The sequence below is a fragment of the Acomys minous genome (genome assembly GCF_964271855.1).
Source record: "Acomys minous genome assembly, chromosome: 11".
Lineage (NCBI taxonomy): Eukaryota > Metazoa > Chordata > Mammalia > Rodentia > Muridae > Acomys > Acomys minous.
The window spans coordinates 41558080-41577690 of NC_140492.1; the positions used below are offsets into that span (position 1 = coordinate 41558080).

The following is a 19611-nucleotide window of genomic DNA, read 5'->3' on the forward strand; positions in this document are numbered from 1 at the left end:
AGTCATACATTAAATTTTAAAAGCCTTCTACCAACAATACATACACAGGATGAGTGTCCCTCACAGTTCAGCACATCGAGACTATGGGCACTGAAACCAGTAAACAGTTTCTTACCACCTTTGAGTGTTACTATGTGTCAGAGTATGAACATTTAAAATATAAAATATTATAAGAATAGACTCAGTGAAACCATGTTCAAGTCTCCCCTTCACGCTCTCTTGAATTACTCAATAATTCTTAAGATAAACATGTTTCTAGTTTGGCATCTTTGGGAATGCACACTCCTACATTCATATGACAGCTTGTTAAACAGTGGACTCAGGCAATGTAAGTGTTAAAGGTGAAATATTATACACTTAAGTTCTCAACAAACAGAGATTCGTATAGGAAAAGACCAGAAGTAACCTGTGAGAATACAGGGCTCCCACCGTCCTGTTATTCATCTCACACAACCATTCTGAGCAGATACAGATGATTTCATCCACTACTGAACATTTTGGTATTTTATAATCTGATGCTTTGTGAAAACATGACAGTAAACATGCTGGTATGTAAATTCTGTGCCCACACAGTGTTTACTAGGAAAAAGATGTTTTTCCAACTTAGATTTTTGTCTTTACTGAAAATTACATAAAGATTTTACCAAGTTCTAATTCAGAGTCCATGAGGCTGTCAAACTGGATTTATAAAACTGTAATTATCATTTTCAATGTTCTTCAACTATGTATTTGACTTTAAAAACCTTAACACAAAACTGATCATTTCTTATCCATTTTGTTTTTAATTCAGTTCTCTCCTTACATCTATGCATCTGCAAACTGATTTCTCCATCCCTGGATAAATGCCAATATTAGGTTGTAAGCATTACCATTAGCAGCAAGAAATTTATCTGAGATCATAAAATTTCTTTGTATTCTCAGGATTCCTAATGTTATCATGTTCAACACTTGGGCATGCTTTTCTCCACACTGTAGATAGAGGTTCGGATTTATTTCTGAAGTAGTTACATATATACTAATTATATACCCCAAACTTTTTCTTACCTGCGTAACTTTGATATGATCATGAGGTGTAGGCTCACATAATCCGGTTAAATCAGGGTTATAACTTCGCCCATCAGGATAAAGATAACTGAATTTAAACAAAAAGTTTATTATTTTAAATATATGCGTCTTTACTGAAATTAAGTCTAATCGGATTCTTCTATATCTAGATTCATGTTTTATTTGTCCATTTTCTGTAAACCAAGTGTACTCTTGCACTGTTTTTATCATAAGAACTGCTTAATATAAACTAATCCACTATCAATCATTTTCTATTAAAATCTGTTAGTAGTATATCCCTCATAAAGTTAACAGTTAATCTAGTAGTGAGCTACATCCCGTTCTAAAACCGCTTGAATACATTTCTACTTGCAGATGTTGTACACTGTATTGGCAGCATCCTAAGTGCACCATATTTATGTCATGTTGAAATCACATGGAGAGAACAAACAGGATTAAGCCATAACTATGTCTTAAATCATCAAGCTCTTCCATTTGGTGCTCTTTCTCGCAGTCTCCTAATCCATCTCTCCCATTCTGTCTCCTTCCACTAATACGCAGACACATGCACATTGCCTAAATGTGCACATTGTAAAACCTGCACATGCATGTCATGAAAACTAGAAAATATGATAATTCCAGTTTTACTGACTTCAATAAAGTCACACAGACAGCATGCAGATACAAGGATTCTGTCTAAGAATAGAACTTCGATATAAAATTATAATAAGGGATCTTCTTGTGTTAAAAACAGTGCTTAATTGTTATTCAAAAATATACTGAAAATCAAGCTTATTGTTATTAATTAGCATTTTAGCAAAACATGACTGTCATGCTATTTTTGGTACATGTAGCTCAATAAAAGTGATTAAAATCCATGAATGATCCAGTTGAACATTTTTATGTCATGGAGCTTAATAAAAATTTAAAAATATGTGTTAGTGATTATTTCAATAATCCGCAAAATTTCTGATAACAAAAGCTTTTAAATCTTAAACTTTTAAACATTTTAAATTGTTAAAACATTTTTAAAAATCTTTAAGTGAAGTATCTACAAACATTAGAGTGACCAATATAAAAAAATTATGCTAGACAAAGGGAAAACTGGAATTATAGGACAGAATATCCTCATACAGTAGGAGACAGGTCAGTGAGAGTTTTCATTGATGCAGGAAGGAGAGGGACGGACTCATCTCAACAACAATTTAATTACTATGGAGCAAAGAATTCTTACAAATATTGAGCTAGGACTAATAAGCAAAACTGGGCACATTCTTCCTCATCTCATGACATCACTATTAAACACATTATTATTTAATACTGAACTCATCAAACCACATACAGCTTCTAGGAAGAAGTCTGCCGTGGAAAGTTACAGAAATGAAAATGAAGATGCTGGAGAAAAGCGTACAAGGTCTACTTAACCCATCCTGGGCATCTCAGTGGTGTGTTTCTCAGGATGCCCAGGATGCCACATGGCTACTGAGCACGCCAGTGAGAAAGGGTGGCATCTTCGACCATTACCAACAGATACCTGTCATCATGGTCACAGTACTGGTTCAACTGTAAGAGAAAACATCCAGCCTTGATGCCACCCTTTCCTTTAAGAAAATTCTCCAAAAATAATATATTTATTTTATCCCAACCTACTGTGGGAGTCAGATTCAACTCACCAATTTGACAAGACCTCTGATTGCATATGTGATTGGATGTGTAAATGTATACATATTAAACGTTAATTTGCTTTGGAGTTCAGAAGGCTTGTTACATTTCAGGAAAAAAAATCCTAGTAGTCACTTTTTTTATTGACTTTTGAAAAATAAAAGGAATAAAATACAAACAAAAAACAAAAGAACAAACACATAAAACAAAAACCACTCACATTGGACTATGTATAGTTTTGCCAAGTTTTTTTTTATAAGTTTATAAGTTCTTTATAAGTTTTTTAAAGCCTACACCAAGGTGAATCAAAAAGTTCACATAGAAGTCATTAATGTATTAGAAGTAAAGCAGGAAAGAAGAACAGCAGATTTGTGATGATCTAATGGAAAAAAAAAGAGAAATGTATATTGAGTACCACAAGCTGTCCTATATTTCCCATATAACTGATTTCTTACAGCTGTGCATCCTGAAAAATAACAGTAACACACTCTTGATGGGACAGAGAGGTGTACACCTGGATACCTGTAATTGCAGCACTCCCGAGGTTGAGGCAGAGGTTCAAGGCCAGCTTGGGCTACAGAGTGCGCTTAAAGGATGGCATGGAAAATATACCGAGGATCAGTCTCAAAGAGCCAAAGAGAAGATAATCAAACACTAACAGGAGAATTACGTTCTTCACATAAGTAATGCCTCATTCTTCCTTTTGGTTTTGAAAACAGTCTTCCTTCCTTCCTTTCTCTGCCCTGTTCATTTCTGCAGCTTAGTAAGTACTTTAGAAGAGGTAGCACCTAGATCATTTGCTACTTTCCTGTTCTGGTGGACTGTCTCCACCACACAGCCCTTCACAACCCTTCTTGCAAGCTGCATCACATGAATCTGTGTTACTGACCCAAAGGAAGAGCGAAAGAAACAGTCAGAGTGGTGTAGTAACACCGAGAATACAAGGAGAGGGGAAACACAACAGTAAATTACTAAAACTCATAAAAATGAGGTGTCTTGATTAGGAGGGCTTGACAGGTTGTCCAGAATTTGGGGCTGGAGAAATTCTAGATGGAAAACTTAGAGACAGTAACAACTTAAGAACCACAGTTTGGCATGAACTCAATTTAGCTACTAACATGCAGTCATGGGATTAGCTTCATTATCAAGGAGAATTAAAAGACATACAAATAAAAAGGAAAATGTAGAGGTAGAAGATTAAAAGGAGAGAAAAATCTAGTATCCAGAACAAAAAGTAGCATTCAACTGAACTTTACATAAAATAAGAGAAATGAGTTACTCTAAAGTAGTAGTAGTATATACACATATTTTAAAAGTACTTTTATGTTTCAGCACTTTTTTCTATGATGCTGAAATGTGCTCTATATAATTATGGCGCCATAAAATGACAGCTTAGGCATGAGTAGTAAGAAGGAAGGGATGCCTGCTTCTTCGTCTTAAGGTAAACCGCAAACTATGATATCAAGGCTCACTCTCTGTCCTACGCCTAGGCAGTCTCTAGACTTCAAATTTGCAGGTCGGAAGAATTATCTCATACTTACAAGCCTTCCCTGCTACCGTCAATCAGGGCTTGGAAGAGGGGCTTGTTATGAGGTATGGTCTGCAGGATATTGCCGTCCCCAGTCACATAGCCAATGGCCCACTGCCCCAGCCGAGTGCAGCTTAACCGGAAAATGTAGCTACAAAACATGAGTAAAAAGGTCTGCATCCACACTCAAAAGGCATGCCAACCACTAAGCAATTTGTTAATCTTTTGTCTTTTGGAGCATAAATATTTTGAGTTCCTGATAGAAATTTCTATCTTTTTCCATAATTGAACACTAGTGTACCCCACTGTTATCAATCTGTGAAAGAAACACTAATAATAACTCTTCTTCAGTTAAGTATCTCTAGAGTTCCATTTAAAATAAATGAGGCTGGAAACTACCAAGAGATTTATCACCATCATCCTTAGGGATGTATGGGAATGTGGCTGCTGTGATGCAGCTGCAACATAAATCATCTTTGCAGAACGATAAAATGAAGTAAATAGCTAAATAAGTAATTTATCCACCGCAGAATCTGAACCAGGAATTCAATAGATTACTCCACCATTTACGCATTAAAATTTGGTCACAGACTTGTTTAATGTTTTCTTGCAAGCATTTCAGTGATTCATCTTTAAACGAATCTCAAAAGAGTTCAACTACATCAATTACAAAACAAACGATAAATTCATAGCTGCTAACTCAACCTGTCAGTCAAATATTTTTTCCATTGGCAACCACTGTAATTCAAACACCGGTCATTCAGATGAGTGATAAATTTCCTAAATTAATTTCCACTAAAAGGGGATACTAAGAGGCTTCGAATTCATCGACATTTATTTATTCATTTCAGTACATTATCCTCTTTATAGGAGTGTATGCCATTCAATCTTGCAATCATGATTTCAGTATCTGGATTACACAGTCAGCCCATCTATCAGAACAAAAGTAAGTTACGTTAAGCCTACTGGTTATATTTAAGTTGTTATATGAATATATTGCCTAATGGGAAGAATTAAGAACAGTCTCTCACATTTAGTTACTGATAAATAGAGTACAGTAAAAACTTCATTAGCTATAGTTTAGCATCAAGGATGAGGTCACTAGTTTAATAACCTTGTATACTTAGTAGTACAGTGACATTTCAACTTGTTCAAAGAGCTATCAGGAAGGGCATTTTCAAATTAGTCTAAGCAGATTGTCCTAATAGACCCTAATGTTAAAGTATTGACCTATAAATTACTATTATTAATCAGAATCAGAAAAACATTTCTACTCATATCAGACAAATGGTTATATTATCAAGACGGCTCTCAGATAATAGAGAAATTAATTATCAGAAGATCATTTGTTATATTAAGAAATGCACATAAGGAGCTGGAGAAATAGCCTGGCTGCTAAGGACATTTGCTGTTCTTGCAGAGGACCTGGGTTTCATTCTCAGCACCAACACCAGTTTTATACCACTGGTAACTTCTGTCTCAGGACATTGCATGCACACGGTGTATATACAAACACTCAGTAAATAAATCTTTTTTGAAGAATGTTATGAAATAATGCATGTACTTTTAAATAAAGAGTAAACTGCAGAAATCTCAGAGACCATGCCCTATGATTTCAGAAAACATGTAAAATGTGATGCTAAAATGAAGCATACAATTGCAATATTGAATGGTTAATATTTTTAAATTACCTATTTATGCATTGTGAATATTTGTGAAATGGTCGGGTTTTAGTGAACATCTTTTTTCTGCACTGCTTTAGGATGGTGTTTCTACAATCTGTCATGACAGAGGTCCGAGCCCTCCCTACACAGTGTGCTGTTAGTAGCAACTTGTGAGAGCCACAGATGGCCATTCACGCTTTGTTCCTCTCAGCCAGGCTCTTACTTCTGTTCATTTGCTCAACACTTTTAAGTCATTTGCTGCAGATGCTTCTAGAAGTAGCTACTCCTGCCTCCCTCTGGAAGGAATAACCTCACACATTCAGCTTTAGTAACTCGTTCTCCAAACGCCATGATTAACATAGTCAGATAGAACTGTTGCACAGGACAGCTCATGATTGAGAGAAGCTCTTGACACTACAAGGCATGTAAGAGATTAATTCCTTGGATTCTCAATTCTTTGGTGGGGAGCTGGGAACCAAACGCAAGGCCTTCTGCATGCTGAGTAAACATTCTTTCAAGGCAGGTGGCTAACGTTTTATTAATGTTTATCAGGTTTATATTTATTAAGGCAGATCAAGCAGCTCTTAAGGAGTTCAAATGCCCTTGGAATGGACTTTTTATTGACTATGAAGGCATAGAACAAATACTTTTTAAGAGAAAGGTATGATTAAATAGACATTTTACAAAGCAAGCAATTCAATGTTCATAAGGAGCTTTTGTAGACAGATTTCAAATGTTCAAATCACATGTCACATACTACACTTTACTATCTGGTATCGGCTTTATGGATTATTATGGAGAGTAAACTTTGAACGAAGCAAAATGATTCATCTAAACTTTGATCAATATGCAAATTAGTTGACCACTGCTCTGGGCCAGAAAGGTCACTTCCTCCTTAGCATTTACAGAGAGGGCTTCCATAGGTCGCTATTTTTTTTTTTTTTTTTTGTATCACTAGCTTCTTTGAATATGGCATGTTAAATCTTTAAAAACAAGAGCACTTTCATTATCAGAAAAGGAAAAATGTCTTGGCTTTGACTTAAGAAGACGATATTAAAGGCCAATCTCAATTACTCTGTCAGATGAAGCTGATCTTAGCAGCAAACAGAGACTTAAAAAGAAAATGTTGTCATAAAAATGGAACAGTCTAATGGCACAGTGACAAACATACTAAGATGTAAAGTCTTCCATCATAGGCCTCTGATGCCACAGACACTGTACCCAGGACTTTGCCTCCTATGGCTCAGATGTCATTGCCTAAAGGCCTACTGTGTGCCTAATACACGTCTCAGTGCCACACATGGGGAAAATCCTCTCAACTGGGGAAGGATAGATTTTCTGATCTTTTATTTGCCACAGTGAGGGCTGATCTCTTGGCCAGCGGCCAAAGAACTGACTAGACACCAAGACCTATGACAGTCACTCAGATTAATCATCTGCAAAGCAAAACATAAATTTTGAGGCTGCAAAGAAGTGGGTTATAAAGTAATAAGGGCATGGGATTGATTAGGAATATAACCATGAGTGCATACTTTTATATACTTGTGTGCATATGTGTATGTTTATATTTACTGAAACATTATTCTATATTTATCCATTGATACTACCTGAAACTACTCAAAACTGTCCTAAAATAGTGCACACAAAGCTAAACTACTGAATTTTGTGTTCAGCACAATAGTCAAGTGTTCAAATATCCACATGTCAGTTTAAACAGGAACACTGCATACACACACAGCTGACATGAGAACATCCCACACTGATTGGAGAAAGAACTGAGGATTACACAATCTTTAAATTTATTAATGTCACTTTCCACTTAATGACAGTGTCAAAAGTCAGTACTGCAATTTAAGGACTTGATAAAACACATCCTTTTGGTCTTCCTGTTTTGCCAGAACACCTTGTCCTTTGATGCTATGGCCAGTTTTCACCGACAGGAACTGCAGGGCATTGTCTCTTTAAGCGCATCATCTGGTAAATTGCTTGTCTCTTACCTCCCAGGCTTGGTGCTGTATTTCTGTAGCCGTGCTTTAACTTCATCATATGTGAGAAACGCCATGTATCCTGGATGTGTCACAGCTAAGAAATTCCAGTTCCGTAAGATGGAGCCCCAGGGCTAAACACATAAATAAATGGAAAGAGATTACCCAGAGAACACAGAGCAACGACACTGTTTCACACGCTGAGGGAAAGAAAGTCTCCTCCATATTTTTAAGTTAATATCACACATAAGCCTTAGGTCAACCTTTGTCAACTAACAAAAAGCTGGCAATAGGTTTCTTTTTTGTTTGTTTTACAGAAATATGTTTAAGCAAAAAACATGGTTTTTAGAAAAGGGTGAAGGCAAAAGGAAAACCAAGTGTTCCATACACAGTATATTCCCAGCAGGGAATTATGATGGCTACGAAATGAAGTATGTGACAACTGGCCTTAAGTTTGGGTCCTTGGTTGCCTGTCTGTAGTCACTGCTGTCACTGACTTTTCTTTCTGTAGCCCTGCTGCCTTTTCCAAGAGGCTTAAATATAAAACCCCCTCCTACCTTAGAGCCTTTGAAGTTGCTGAACCTCAACCAGTCACGTGACTAGCCATCCCTTCCTCAGCAAGGGCCTCTAAGACCCTTAAAGCTGCTATCTCTTACCACAGTCCTCATCTTTCTCCTCTGCTTTGCCCACTGCTGCTTGGCCCTCAGATGCCTCAAAGAATAGCAAACCATGCTACAAAAGTTAAGTGTCCTCGCAAAGGTTACACAATAACCACAAGTCAAGTAAGGCCAAAGAGCATCCCTGGGTGGGTGGGGCCTGGATCCCGGTCACTCAAGCAGCATCAGATACATCGGGCTGTGCTAGTTACACCTAGGCAGGGTTGCATTAGAGGGGTGGTTCCTTCCAAGGCAACAGGCTCCGGTCCTCACACTTGCCTCATCTTAGCTGTTACCGACTTTGGAAAGGTTTAGAGCTAGACAACACATTCAATGAGAAGTAAACTTTTCACAAAGACATGTGTTTCATATCAATGTCTCTTAATCTAATTAGGTGTCTCTCCAGGTATCATGGCAAGAGAAAAAAGGCAGCCACTAACAAGCAGCCTCGCTGCAGGCCATGGATGAATCATCTCTACAATACTTTCAATGCTGCGGCCACATTTATTCCCAAGAACTGGCAGCAACCTCCATCTGCCCTGCCAGACTCTTCACTTGAATCTTCTATGTTAAAAAAGGGGGGAGGTGTTTTTCATGTCACCAACTTCAAGCCGCTGAAACAGGCACCCCAGACTTGATTACTGTCAGAGAATTTTTGCTTTCATTTGTTTTGAAACTCCTTGTTTCAAGCATACGAGGCAGAATTCTGCAAGGACCTTATCCCTTACATGGAGGATAACAAGAGAAAATAATTTAGTAATAAAGAGCTTTTTAGCCTTTTTGACTTCACAGGAAAAATCTTTAGGGAATTTCCTCATCACGCTGACACATGTAATTGGGTTAGAAAGGAGCTCGGAGAACTCAAGTGGCACAGATGCTGGCCTTGCACTTGAAAACTACAGCATGTTTTTAATTTTCTTCTTAAGGCTTGACTAAAATTGCATAAAACAATACTTGGGAAAACTACCAGCATATGTCAAAAAGGCAACTGAGAAATAACTGCCATGCTAGACATTTTGGTTTTCATTTTATTATTTTGTTCCACCATCCAAGAAGGACAAAGGCTAGAGAGAATAGCAAACAAATACCGGAGCTGCTTCCATTAATTTCCACACACATTCTTAAAATAATGTATCTTTTTAAATCTGAACCAATTAACAGATCAAAATACAACTCAAAACAAACAAACAACAAGATGAAATTAAAGGCTAAACCATCCCCAGAGACGGCAAGCCAGAGGGTAGATTCCTAGTGCAGAAATGATTATGTGAGATGAGTCTGGGCATTGTGAATGTCAACCCTTCACAGTCAGAAGACACTGGCAGCCGCCAACTTAAAGACAGAAAAGACAAACGCTTCAGGAAAAATAATTCTTTAACTAATTATTTTATAACTCACTTGCTGTGACTGAAGGAGCTCTCTTCTTAACAAAATTACTGGGAGGCTGTTAAACAACAGACTGTACTAAGGTGAATTCAAAAGTAGAACTGACTTATGTAGGGGGAGGGGCCTTGGCCAGTCTACTCAGATCCTCTCTGGCAGCCTTGGTATTGCTGATGGCTTCCTTCCTCTAAGATGCTTCTCTCTTCTACCACTGCTTGGTGTTCCACTATGACTAGAATGTTCTCCCAAAAGTTTCTTCCTTATTCAGCACCCCTCATCCCCAAAACACTAATATAGTTATGTATATCTCAATGACCCAGGCTTCTCCAGGAGTAGGGGAAATGGGAGGAGAACCCAACTTGCAGCTTTGGGAAGGAAGGAAGGGAGGGAGAGAGGGAGAGAGGGAGGGAAAAGATCCTGAGATTCATTTTATGACTTTAGTATTGCAGCCTCTCTAGGTGACCTGAAGAGGAGAAAAAGAAGGACAAAGGCAAGGTGGCAGGAAGAGGATGTGAGGAGGACCACAGAGCACAGCCACTTCCTTCCCAGGGCTTGCTTATGTTCCATGTAGACATGAGGATGAGGCTGGGAGAAAGCAAAGGCCTCTTGGTCCTTCATTCTGTGCCCTTCATCTCTTGGCTTTCCTTCACTGCTTCCTAAACAGCCACGGCACTCTCTCCCCTTAACACCTCATCTCAAGAGTACCTCGTCCACTTTCAGATGATTGGGAAAACACTAAACCCCAATAACACAGGACTGCCAGACTTACTTACTAATGAACCACTATTTTTATGAAAGATGTGTAAATACAAAATTTTAAGAATTAAAAAAACAATTTAAAAAACACTCAATTTTTAATTGTATGTCAAAATAAAGATCAGTATATCATAGAACCTCATGAGGAACCAAATTTCCTCATATTTGAAGCCAGGTGTGATGATTACGGTTGGAGTATTTAAACAGTGAGTACAGAGACCAGAGGGAGTGAAGAATCTCAGAAACTACATCAGTAATCAGATCTGATGAGTTAGTGCTACAATTAACTGTTTCCAAATAATGGCCAACAACCTGACCAGGGGAAAGATTATCACAGCTGTCACCTCACCAATGCTTTCACTTTCTTTTTCACACCCCAGTGAATACATACAAGATAAGCACACCTCAGAATATTAAGGCTACTTGGCCATTTTTAACTTAAACTACATAAAAAACAATGTATGCAAATGTTAAGCAACTAACTAAAATGAAACTGCCCACACACCTTAAAAGTGTAACTGGGGCGTTAAAGCCCTTGACATCCACACTAAAACAGCACTCACGGCGGCATCCAATATCTCTATCTCTCTGTCTCTGTGTCTGTCTCTGTGTCTGTCTGTCTGTCTGTCTGTCTGTCTGTCTTTCTGTCTGTCTCTCTGTCTTTCTGTCTGTCTCTGTCTCTCTCTTACACACACACACACACACACATACACTAAGTACAAGAAATAAAAACAGACTCTAAAGAGAAGTTAGGTTTGACAGTAAAAATTACTGAAGCTTTCTTCATCACAAGGTAAGAATCAAAACATGATCATTTAGAATCGTGATTTCCATTAAAAATCAAGGCTTTGTTCTGTAAAATGATCAGAAACCTCAAGACTGGTGCATGGTAAGTTGTGAATGATTAGTTTCTTTGAAAGTGTTCATACTGTCTTGTAAAATTGCAGGCTGTGGTTGTATTATAAAAATAATTTTAAAATGGGCTCACAGGATATATGCATCAAGAGAGTACCCATTAAGCCGCTAGAACCTTAAAAGTAGCAAGCACATGCTTTCTACAGCACTTTATCTAACTTCTTACTTATCCACACACAATGTAGAGTTGTGGTTTTTAAATTGTGATAAAGTAAAATCCACCCTGTGTTGCTGGCCAGAGTCTGTCTCCCTCCTGTTACTGGGTTATGGTAAGTTGATCCCATGTAGCGTTTTCTGGTTACAGGAATCCGTCACCCAGACTTTCAAGCTAGAGCTGAAGTCGAAACACGAAGCCAGTGTCATGATCTAACATTTCATTTAATTATATTACAATCAGAATATATCATTCCAGTTTCAAATAGTACTTTTGAGATACAAATAACCTTGGTTTCTAATCAATTTTACCACAGTTTGGATAATTATTACAACTAGAATTGTACACATTTTAAAAGGATGATTTCATTTTGTAAGTGCTTGAATAGATAATATACATTTTAGTGGCAAAGCCAAACTCAAAATACAAATTTCAATTCTTTGCACTTGGAGGAATTTTATTTGGATATATATGAGAAGTTTAAAAAACTGTTTCAATTTTATGCCACTTGCTTTGGAGTATTTATATAAAAATAATTATGAATATTAAAAAGCAAAATAAATGTCATAACATTATTATTCTAAAAAGCAGAAAGAAAAACAATTTCATAAAGTTTTATAAATTAACACTGACATAATGTTGTAATCAACTATTATACAAGAACTGAAAATTATATTGATGAAGAATAACTGTTGGCATGGAAAAATGTTTGTTACAACTAATTTAGAGAAAAGCAATTTGTAAAGTGCTATAAGACCATAGCATGCTATAGACAGATAGCTCAGTGGCCTATTTCTAACTTCACTGTTTATCTTCTGATCTGAAAAAAACGCCAAGCCTAAGAGAAGTTATGATACAGCTCTGGCTGACACCCACCTATAATGGTTTCAGTGTTCCAGCCATTGGGCTAAAAGACCGACAAAGTGAAAAAAGGAGTTAAAAACAAGTCATTTCCATGAATCAATAATGCTGGCAAGCAACCTGCCTCGATCACTGGACCTGATAGGCCAAGCTTGTACCATAGAACTCACTCTAAACTTGGAGAAATGACCAAGTGCTTCATATGAATAAAATGGCTGGCTATCAAGACTGAGGCCGTTATCCCTATGTTCGTTTATATTGTATGCATGTGACAAAAAGAAATATACACAGATCTCTGGAGAAAGGGAGGGAAAGAGAGGATAGACAGATTAAACAAGTATATCTCTTACCTGAAATAGTCTGGTAAAAATATCAAATTCAAACACTGAGATGTAATCATTGCAAGTTAAATCAATGGTTGACTTTAGAGCCATTGCCTCCAGGCCGGAGCTAATCTGATGGACTTCATGCAGGCACTGTCTGAAGATTTTCCATGGTACAATAGTTCTGTGCAAGGGGAAAAAGGGAGGCAATGAACCAAGTGCCAGGGAAGACATATTTTCCACTGAAGCAGCACAAGTAAACCATAATATTAATAGTGCTATATTTGTAGTAGAGTAGTTGAAAATAATGTTCATAATTCAGGCTCTATGTCATATGCTTACTTGATTATTTTGTACTTGCTAAGAACCTGACCTTAGCTTTTCTTTCAATTCATGGATGTCAAGAAATATCTTTGATGCATATCAAATAAAGGGCATTAGGACAAAGTGTTAGGAGTCCTCACCGCTTTGTATACTCAAGGCAGGTTAACTATGGATCAATCACCTATTACCTCTCAGATGCATTTTGCAAAGTTGAAAAATACATGCTATCTGATCTTCCATATGATTGCCACTAGAAAGCTTCTTTCATAAATGCAACTGTCTTGTAGGAATTTGTTTATTCAATATATACCAATTGATGAATTTGATTACGTATCACCTAGAAACAGTTTTAGTAAGTAATGCACTGGCATGCTTCAGAAATTTGAAGGGCCAGTGAATGGATTCAGAGAAAGGCCTGTCTTGGCAATTTCCGACCCGTGCCCATCCTCCTTTCCACCATGAAAAGCTGTAACATCCATCATTCGCTCCTTAGCAACCTTTCCTCCTTTCTCAATGCCAAGTTCCTACTCATGAATAGATGGAAGGAAGAAACCATTCCTATTCTAAACATTTATATTTCAGTCTTCAAAACAGGACACAAGCACTATATATGTGCTTGAGAAAGACAGCACATGTTTAAATCTTAGGGGTTTCTTTACCATTGTCTCTAGAGAAAATAAAAAGAAATGAGATAAAACTTCCCTGGCCTTACTCAATGCCAATTTTCTCAATGAAGATCACATACAGTTATTAGTTGAATATTCGAAATTATTATTATCTACAGCAGTCACACATTAACATAGATTAAGTCATTTAAAGGGATTATTGACACAGAATTTGGAACCTAAGTTACTCTGTGGGCCAGGGGTGAGGCCTGGGAATGAGCCCAAATGGTTTTGACTCTGTTGGTCTCTCAGAGCCACTAGGATGGGTCATATCTACCAACTGGCAACATTGTCGAAGAAACTTTATTATGGAAAGGCCTAACATCAACTGTGGCTTTAAGAAGCACACATTTTAGAGGTAGGACTCGTAATGCTGCGTGACACAGATGGGGAAAACAGAAAACCCTGCTCCTTGAACACACAACAAGAACTGGAGGGATTACCGGGAAGTGGGTAGGAAGCAGCCTGAAAAAAAGGGCAAGGCCGGCCTACCGGAGTATACTGAACGTGCAGAGAGAAGCTGAGGTGTGATGTACCATTAAAGAAGAAAGCTAGCTAAGATGCGGAATACCTCAAAAGACTTTTCTCTATGTATGAAAAAAACAGGAAACCACAGAGAACTGAAAAGAGACACCACATCAGATGCCATTTAAGAGAAACACACGTCAGACTCTGATGGAGGTTAAGAAAACGTTCCTGTCTGAAAAGAACAAGGAAAATGTTTGGTACTATTAGTAAGCTATTGATTCATACACAAGCACGGAGATGCAATCAGGCCAGCCACACTGCAGAGACCATGAAAGCACTGTTTAACAGTAACATACTCCTTATCCAAATTAAACTTTCCAATACTTACCAGACACAAAGAGCAAAGGTCATAATATGGAGGGGAGAAAAGGTGGAACAAAGGTCCACCAATTTCAGAATGACATAGAGAGAACTTGTTGTTGTTTTTTTTTTTTTTTTTGGAAAGGCAAAATGTTACTTTATTTAAAAAGCATAAACTATAAATAAACTGGCCAAATGGAAAAGTTCAGTCTTTTGTATGTGTAAAGTATAAAAGTCAAAACAAAAAGGGTTCAGATAAACATTTTCAAGATGTTATCTTAAAACTATCATATCCAATATTTAAAATTCATGTAGAATATAACCTATTTTGAATATCTCATGAAAGTATGGGTACTTCTAAAATGTTAGTGTAACATACAACTGCAGATTAATAATTCCCAACGTACAAAGAACATTTCCTCAGAAGTTGTGTAGTGAGATTTGATCACAGTTCATTTGTGATAAGTGCTAAGCCTTAAGTACGTATTCATTAGAACCTTACTTAAAGCTGCTAAAAAAAGAAGCTGAGAAGATAGAGCATTATGTGGCTAGTTTATCACAAAGAACAGTCGTTACTGTAACTATTCCTCCATTTCTGTGGACTCAGCAGAGACCCATGGAGGCATGGGGAAAGGAGTGGGACAGGCTGGCTTCATGAAGGAGGAACAGAAGAAGAGAGCAAAGATGCCATTAGAAGCCAGAAAAAAAAATACTGTGGTTGCATGCACTTGCACCTTGGGTCTACTTCACATAGATGAGCATCAGTGGCCACAAGATGAAGCCAGAGGAAGAATACATTGATGGCAAAATGTTTCACGGAAGTGTGCAAGCTTGTGCGTCTTAGCAAGGACTGAAAGCAAAGAGGGAAAAGAGAGCATAAAGGGACCAAAGTGAGCTTCAGTATCTCACAGCACTGTTAATCTGTTCTATTTGCCTTGCTGCTCGAGATTACAAATCTCATTGACTGCAGGCAGAATGCCATCAAATATATACTGGGAAATTATTTTCATTTTTATTACATGTATTTATTTCTGTGCATATGCGTGTGTGTGTGTGTGTGTGTGTGTGTGTGTGTGTGTGTGTGTGTGTGAGGAAGATGTATGAGGCCAAAGTGTTGGAGTTGATTCTCTCCTTCCACAACATTGGACATGGAGATTAAACTCGGCTGATCAGGCTTGGCATTAAGTGCCTCTGTCTGAGATGCCATCTTACCAGACTAAACACAGGCTATGCTCAATATACAAGACACGCTAGACAGACCAAGGAGTACCTATCCTGGCTATTACTTCAATAGTATGATCTCAGAATCTGTAGAATTTCAGTAAAGGTACCAGCCACGACTCCTTCACAGCTTACCATTGCTCAGCTGAAATACGGAAATCTCTTAAGAATTTACCAAAAGGAAAAGTTGTTTCATATCATGTCCCAAGAGAAAACAACATGGTAAATAAGACTGTGCTATCATCCTGTTATTAGATACCATATTTTAATCTGTCCACAAAACAAACAAACAAATAACATTTGAGAAAGAATAAGAAAACAAGACCAATCAGATGCCAGAAAATAAAACAAGAAACAGGGTCAGTGGGTCAACAATCTAAAGACAGCACAGTCATCTAGGTTGTTACCTGTGTGAAAGGGGAAGCTTGCATCAGCCTAATGTGAAAGCCTTGCAATTTTAAAGTAAAGGAAAAGGAGCTGGGCATGGTGGCGCATGTCTTTAATCCCAGCACTTGGGAGGCAGAGGCAGGCGGATAGCTGTGAGTTCCAGGCCAGCCTGGTCTACAAAGTGAGTCTAGGACAGCCAAGGCTATACAGAGAAACCCTGTCTCGAAAACCCAAAAAACAAACAAATAAAGTAAAGGAAAAGGAATGAAGGGTTGACATTAAGAAATCAGTTGGGGGGGTAAAGAAGAAGAAGAAACATTTTCATGAACCTTGTAGTTCATCGTAAGCTACCTGTTTTAAGTGCAACACTTGGAGGAAATACTACATAACAAAGGTGTGACTGTGAGCAAGGACAATGGTGTCTGGAAACAGGAACTTGCACACACTTGTGGTAAGAGGAGAATTTACACAGCAATTCTAGAGGGCAGACTGGTGACGAGGTTCACAGCCTAACAGCCTGAGAGTCTACTTCCATAGGTTTCTCTCTAAGAAACACTGGTCTAAAAAGCATCTGACATGGAAGACTCACCTGTCTCTTTATGGCAGTGCTATGTGTAATACCCCCAAACCAAAAGCCAATAAATGAATGTTTAATGACAGAATGTAAGTCTGTATTACAGCAACTGGGGTTGCACTGAACAATATTTACCATGTAAAAATGTTCATGGCACATTATTAAAGAAGCTCATTTTTATTTAATTACTGGCATTAAGGGTCCAATTTTAACATCTTCATAATGCCTAGAAAGATCATCATAAATTTGACCTAGAATATAAAACTATAAAATTCTGAATGGCACCATGGGATCTGAAAATACAAAACACATGGGTGTGGGGCACTAACAGAAGACGAACAAGGTCAACGCACATCCACAGACTCAGAAATAGAAAAGGCCTAAGGAGATACAGCCTCTCAGAGGCTGACAGGCGCGGTATTAGAAGGTTGTCACTTCTCCTTAAATTGATCTATAGATTCAATATAACCACAGTCAAAACCCCAAGGAGGCATTGCTACATTAGGAACAGATTCTAAACCCCACAGCGAAATGCCAATAACAAAGAGTAAATAAAACATCTTCAGAAGAACAGGAGCAAAGTCTCATCTTTCACATAACCAACACTGTGGTGATGAGACGCAGGCAGACGAACAGAGGTGGGAAAGCTGTTATTCCAGAAGCAAACATACCCATTCACACAGCTTGCGAAATAAGCTCAAATCTTTGTAAAATGGTGGTAAAATTAAGATGTTTTTCATAAATGCTGGTGGTCTCACAGAAAAAAATGGGAGAAGGAATTGAACCTGGATTACTACACACCAGCATTCTTTTAGAAAATCAACTTGTAGTACATCTTAAACCGAAATATGAAACAAGGCTTTCTTGGCAGACACAGGAGGGTATGTACACACATTTGGAACAGGCATAAAATTTCAACAGGATCTACAACATTCGAGGCAGAAAGTCAACAGTGAACTAAAAGAAAAAAAAGTGTTCATGAGAAGTGTATGCTTATTTATTGAATAAACATACAATTATAAGCTCTACTTCATTGATCATCAGGGAAAAGAAATTATAAATACGATGAAATTTCACTCCCCCCATAAAAAAGATATGAAAAAGACGAGTGACATTAGAATGCATGAAGGGGTGTAGAGCAAGTGAACCACCGCATGGCCGGAAGAAATTACAAGTACTTCAGGAAATGCTGGGCAGCCTCCTAAAGATGAAGGCATAAACTCATACACATCTGTGAGAAATGTAGAAGCATGTACAAACAGTTCACTGTTGACAGTCACTCAAATCTCATGAACAACAGAGTGAATATTTACACAGAGGAGCAAGAGAAATGAATTAAGCGCTGCTGCAAGCAAGAATGGAGGCTTCCAAAGAGAGGAGCCAGTATCATTAAAATGAAATACATTGCATGCTGTTTAACTCTTAATGACACCAACACACTAGGAACTGGGACTTCCATGGGTGGGTAGTGACTCTGCGGGACTCTGCAGGTGTGGGCTCTGGGCATCAGAGGGGCTTCTGACAAGCTGACACCTTATGCCTCTGACAAGCTGATACCTTATTGAGAATGCAAACTGTGAATGCCATTACCTAACACCATGCATGCTTCTATCCATGAACATTAAACTCGAACGTTAAAATCACTACTGAATATCAAAAAAAAAAAAAAAAAAAAAGAAAAGAAAAAAGAAAAAGAAAAAGAAAAACTTGAGAATTGGACAATGCAGTCTTTAGTAATAAAAATCAAGAAAACACTTTTATTGTGTGACAGTCTTGTGGTGATGGCAGTTTATAAAAACTGATTCTAGTCCATTCGTATGCAGTATCATTTCTGGCTTTGAAAAGAAAATCTGTCCTACCTGCACTAACCCGTTTTTTATTTTAACTTTTGTGGTGAAGTTTTCAGCGTATTCACCTTAGCAAGCAGATAGCCAGTGTCTGTACCTCCAAATTGAAGGCTAGCTTTGCTCACAATGTAATAGGGTGTTCAAAAGATGTTTGATAACCTTATTTTCTTTTTTATTATGGATGAAGAACATTAGAACTCTGACTCCTAAGTCTGTTGACATTTTTGTAAATAGTTATTACTTAAATCCAATCTTTTTTGTAATGACTGCATTTCTTGAAGAATATGAAAATAGATTCTTATCAGGCTATCACTGCTCTGCTGCTCCATCAATAAAGGAAAAACAATTGTTTTCCAGCAGGGCTGAAGGAGCAAATCAGAATCCCTCTGGCCTTATAGATGCCCTAGGACTATTCGTATTTCACAGGTCATAACCATGGTTACCAGAGATGTGCTCAATTATATCTAACCACTTCTAAACGTACACTGAGAAAGTCACAGACACCGATTGTGGCGGGGACAATTATCCCATTTCCTGTCTGAAATCAACAGTCAGAAATTTATGTTTGCAGAAATAAATAAGGAAATGATTTCTTTATATTGTTCTTGATTTTCACAATAACATTATTCACATAACTCCTGCTCTCACATTCTTCTCCACTCCTCTTTATTCTGGGGAGAACTTTTTCCTCTCTTAATAAGATAGCTCTTTCTGTGAGGGACACTTTCCGCTCTCTCTGCGGCACTCACGGCCTGCCCCATTCTGCTACGCAGCTACTTGCTGACCCAGGGCTGATCAAGCCTTCTTCCTTGGACCCTGACTTAGAAGGCATGG

General features: G+C 37.8%; 1 protein-coding gene across 2 annotated transcripts in view; it reads right to left on the reverse strand.

Moving 5' to 3' along the window:
• Positions 1-19611, reverse strand: part of CBLB (Cbl proto-oncogene B) — a 178444-nt gene that overhangs the window by 67270 nt on the left and 91563 nt on the right. For both annotated transcript variants that reach the window (XM_084802238.1, XM_084802239.1), the window contains exons 5-8: positions 12959-13115; positions 7896-8017; positions 4248-4385; positions 1045-1132 (exon numbers count right to left, since the gene is read on the reverse strand). In XM_084802238.1, coding sequence (XP_084658364.1) covers positions 1045-1132; positions 4248-4385; positions 7896-8017; positions 12959-13115 — 505 coding nt within the window. The remainder of the gene's footprint in view (positions 1-1044; positions 1133-4247; positions 4386-7895; positions 8018-12958; positions 13116-19611) is intronic.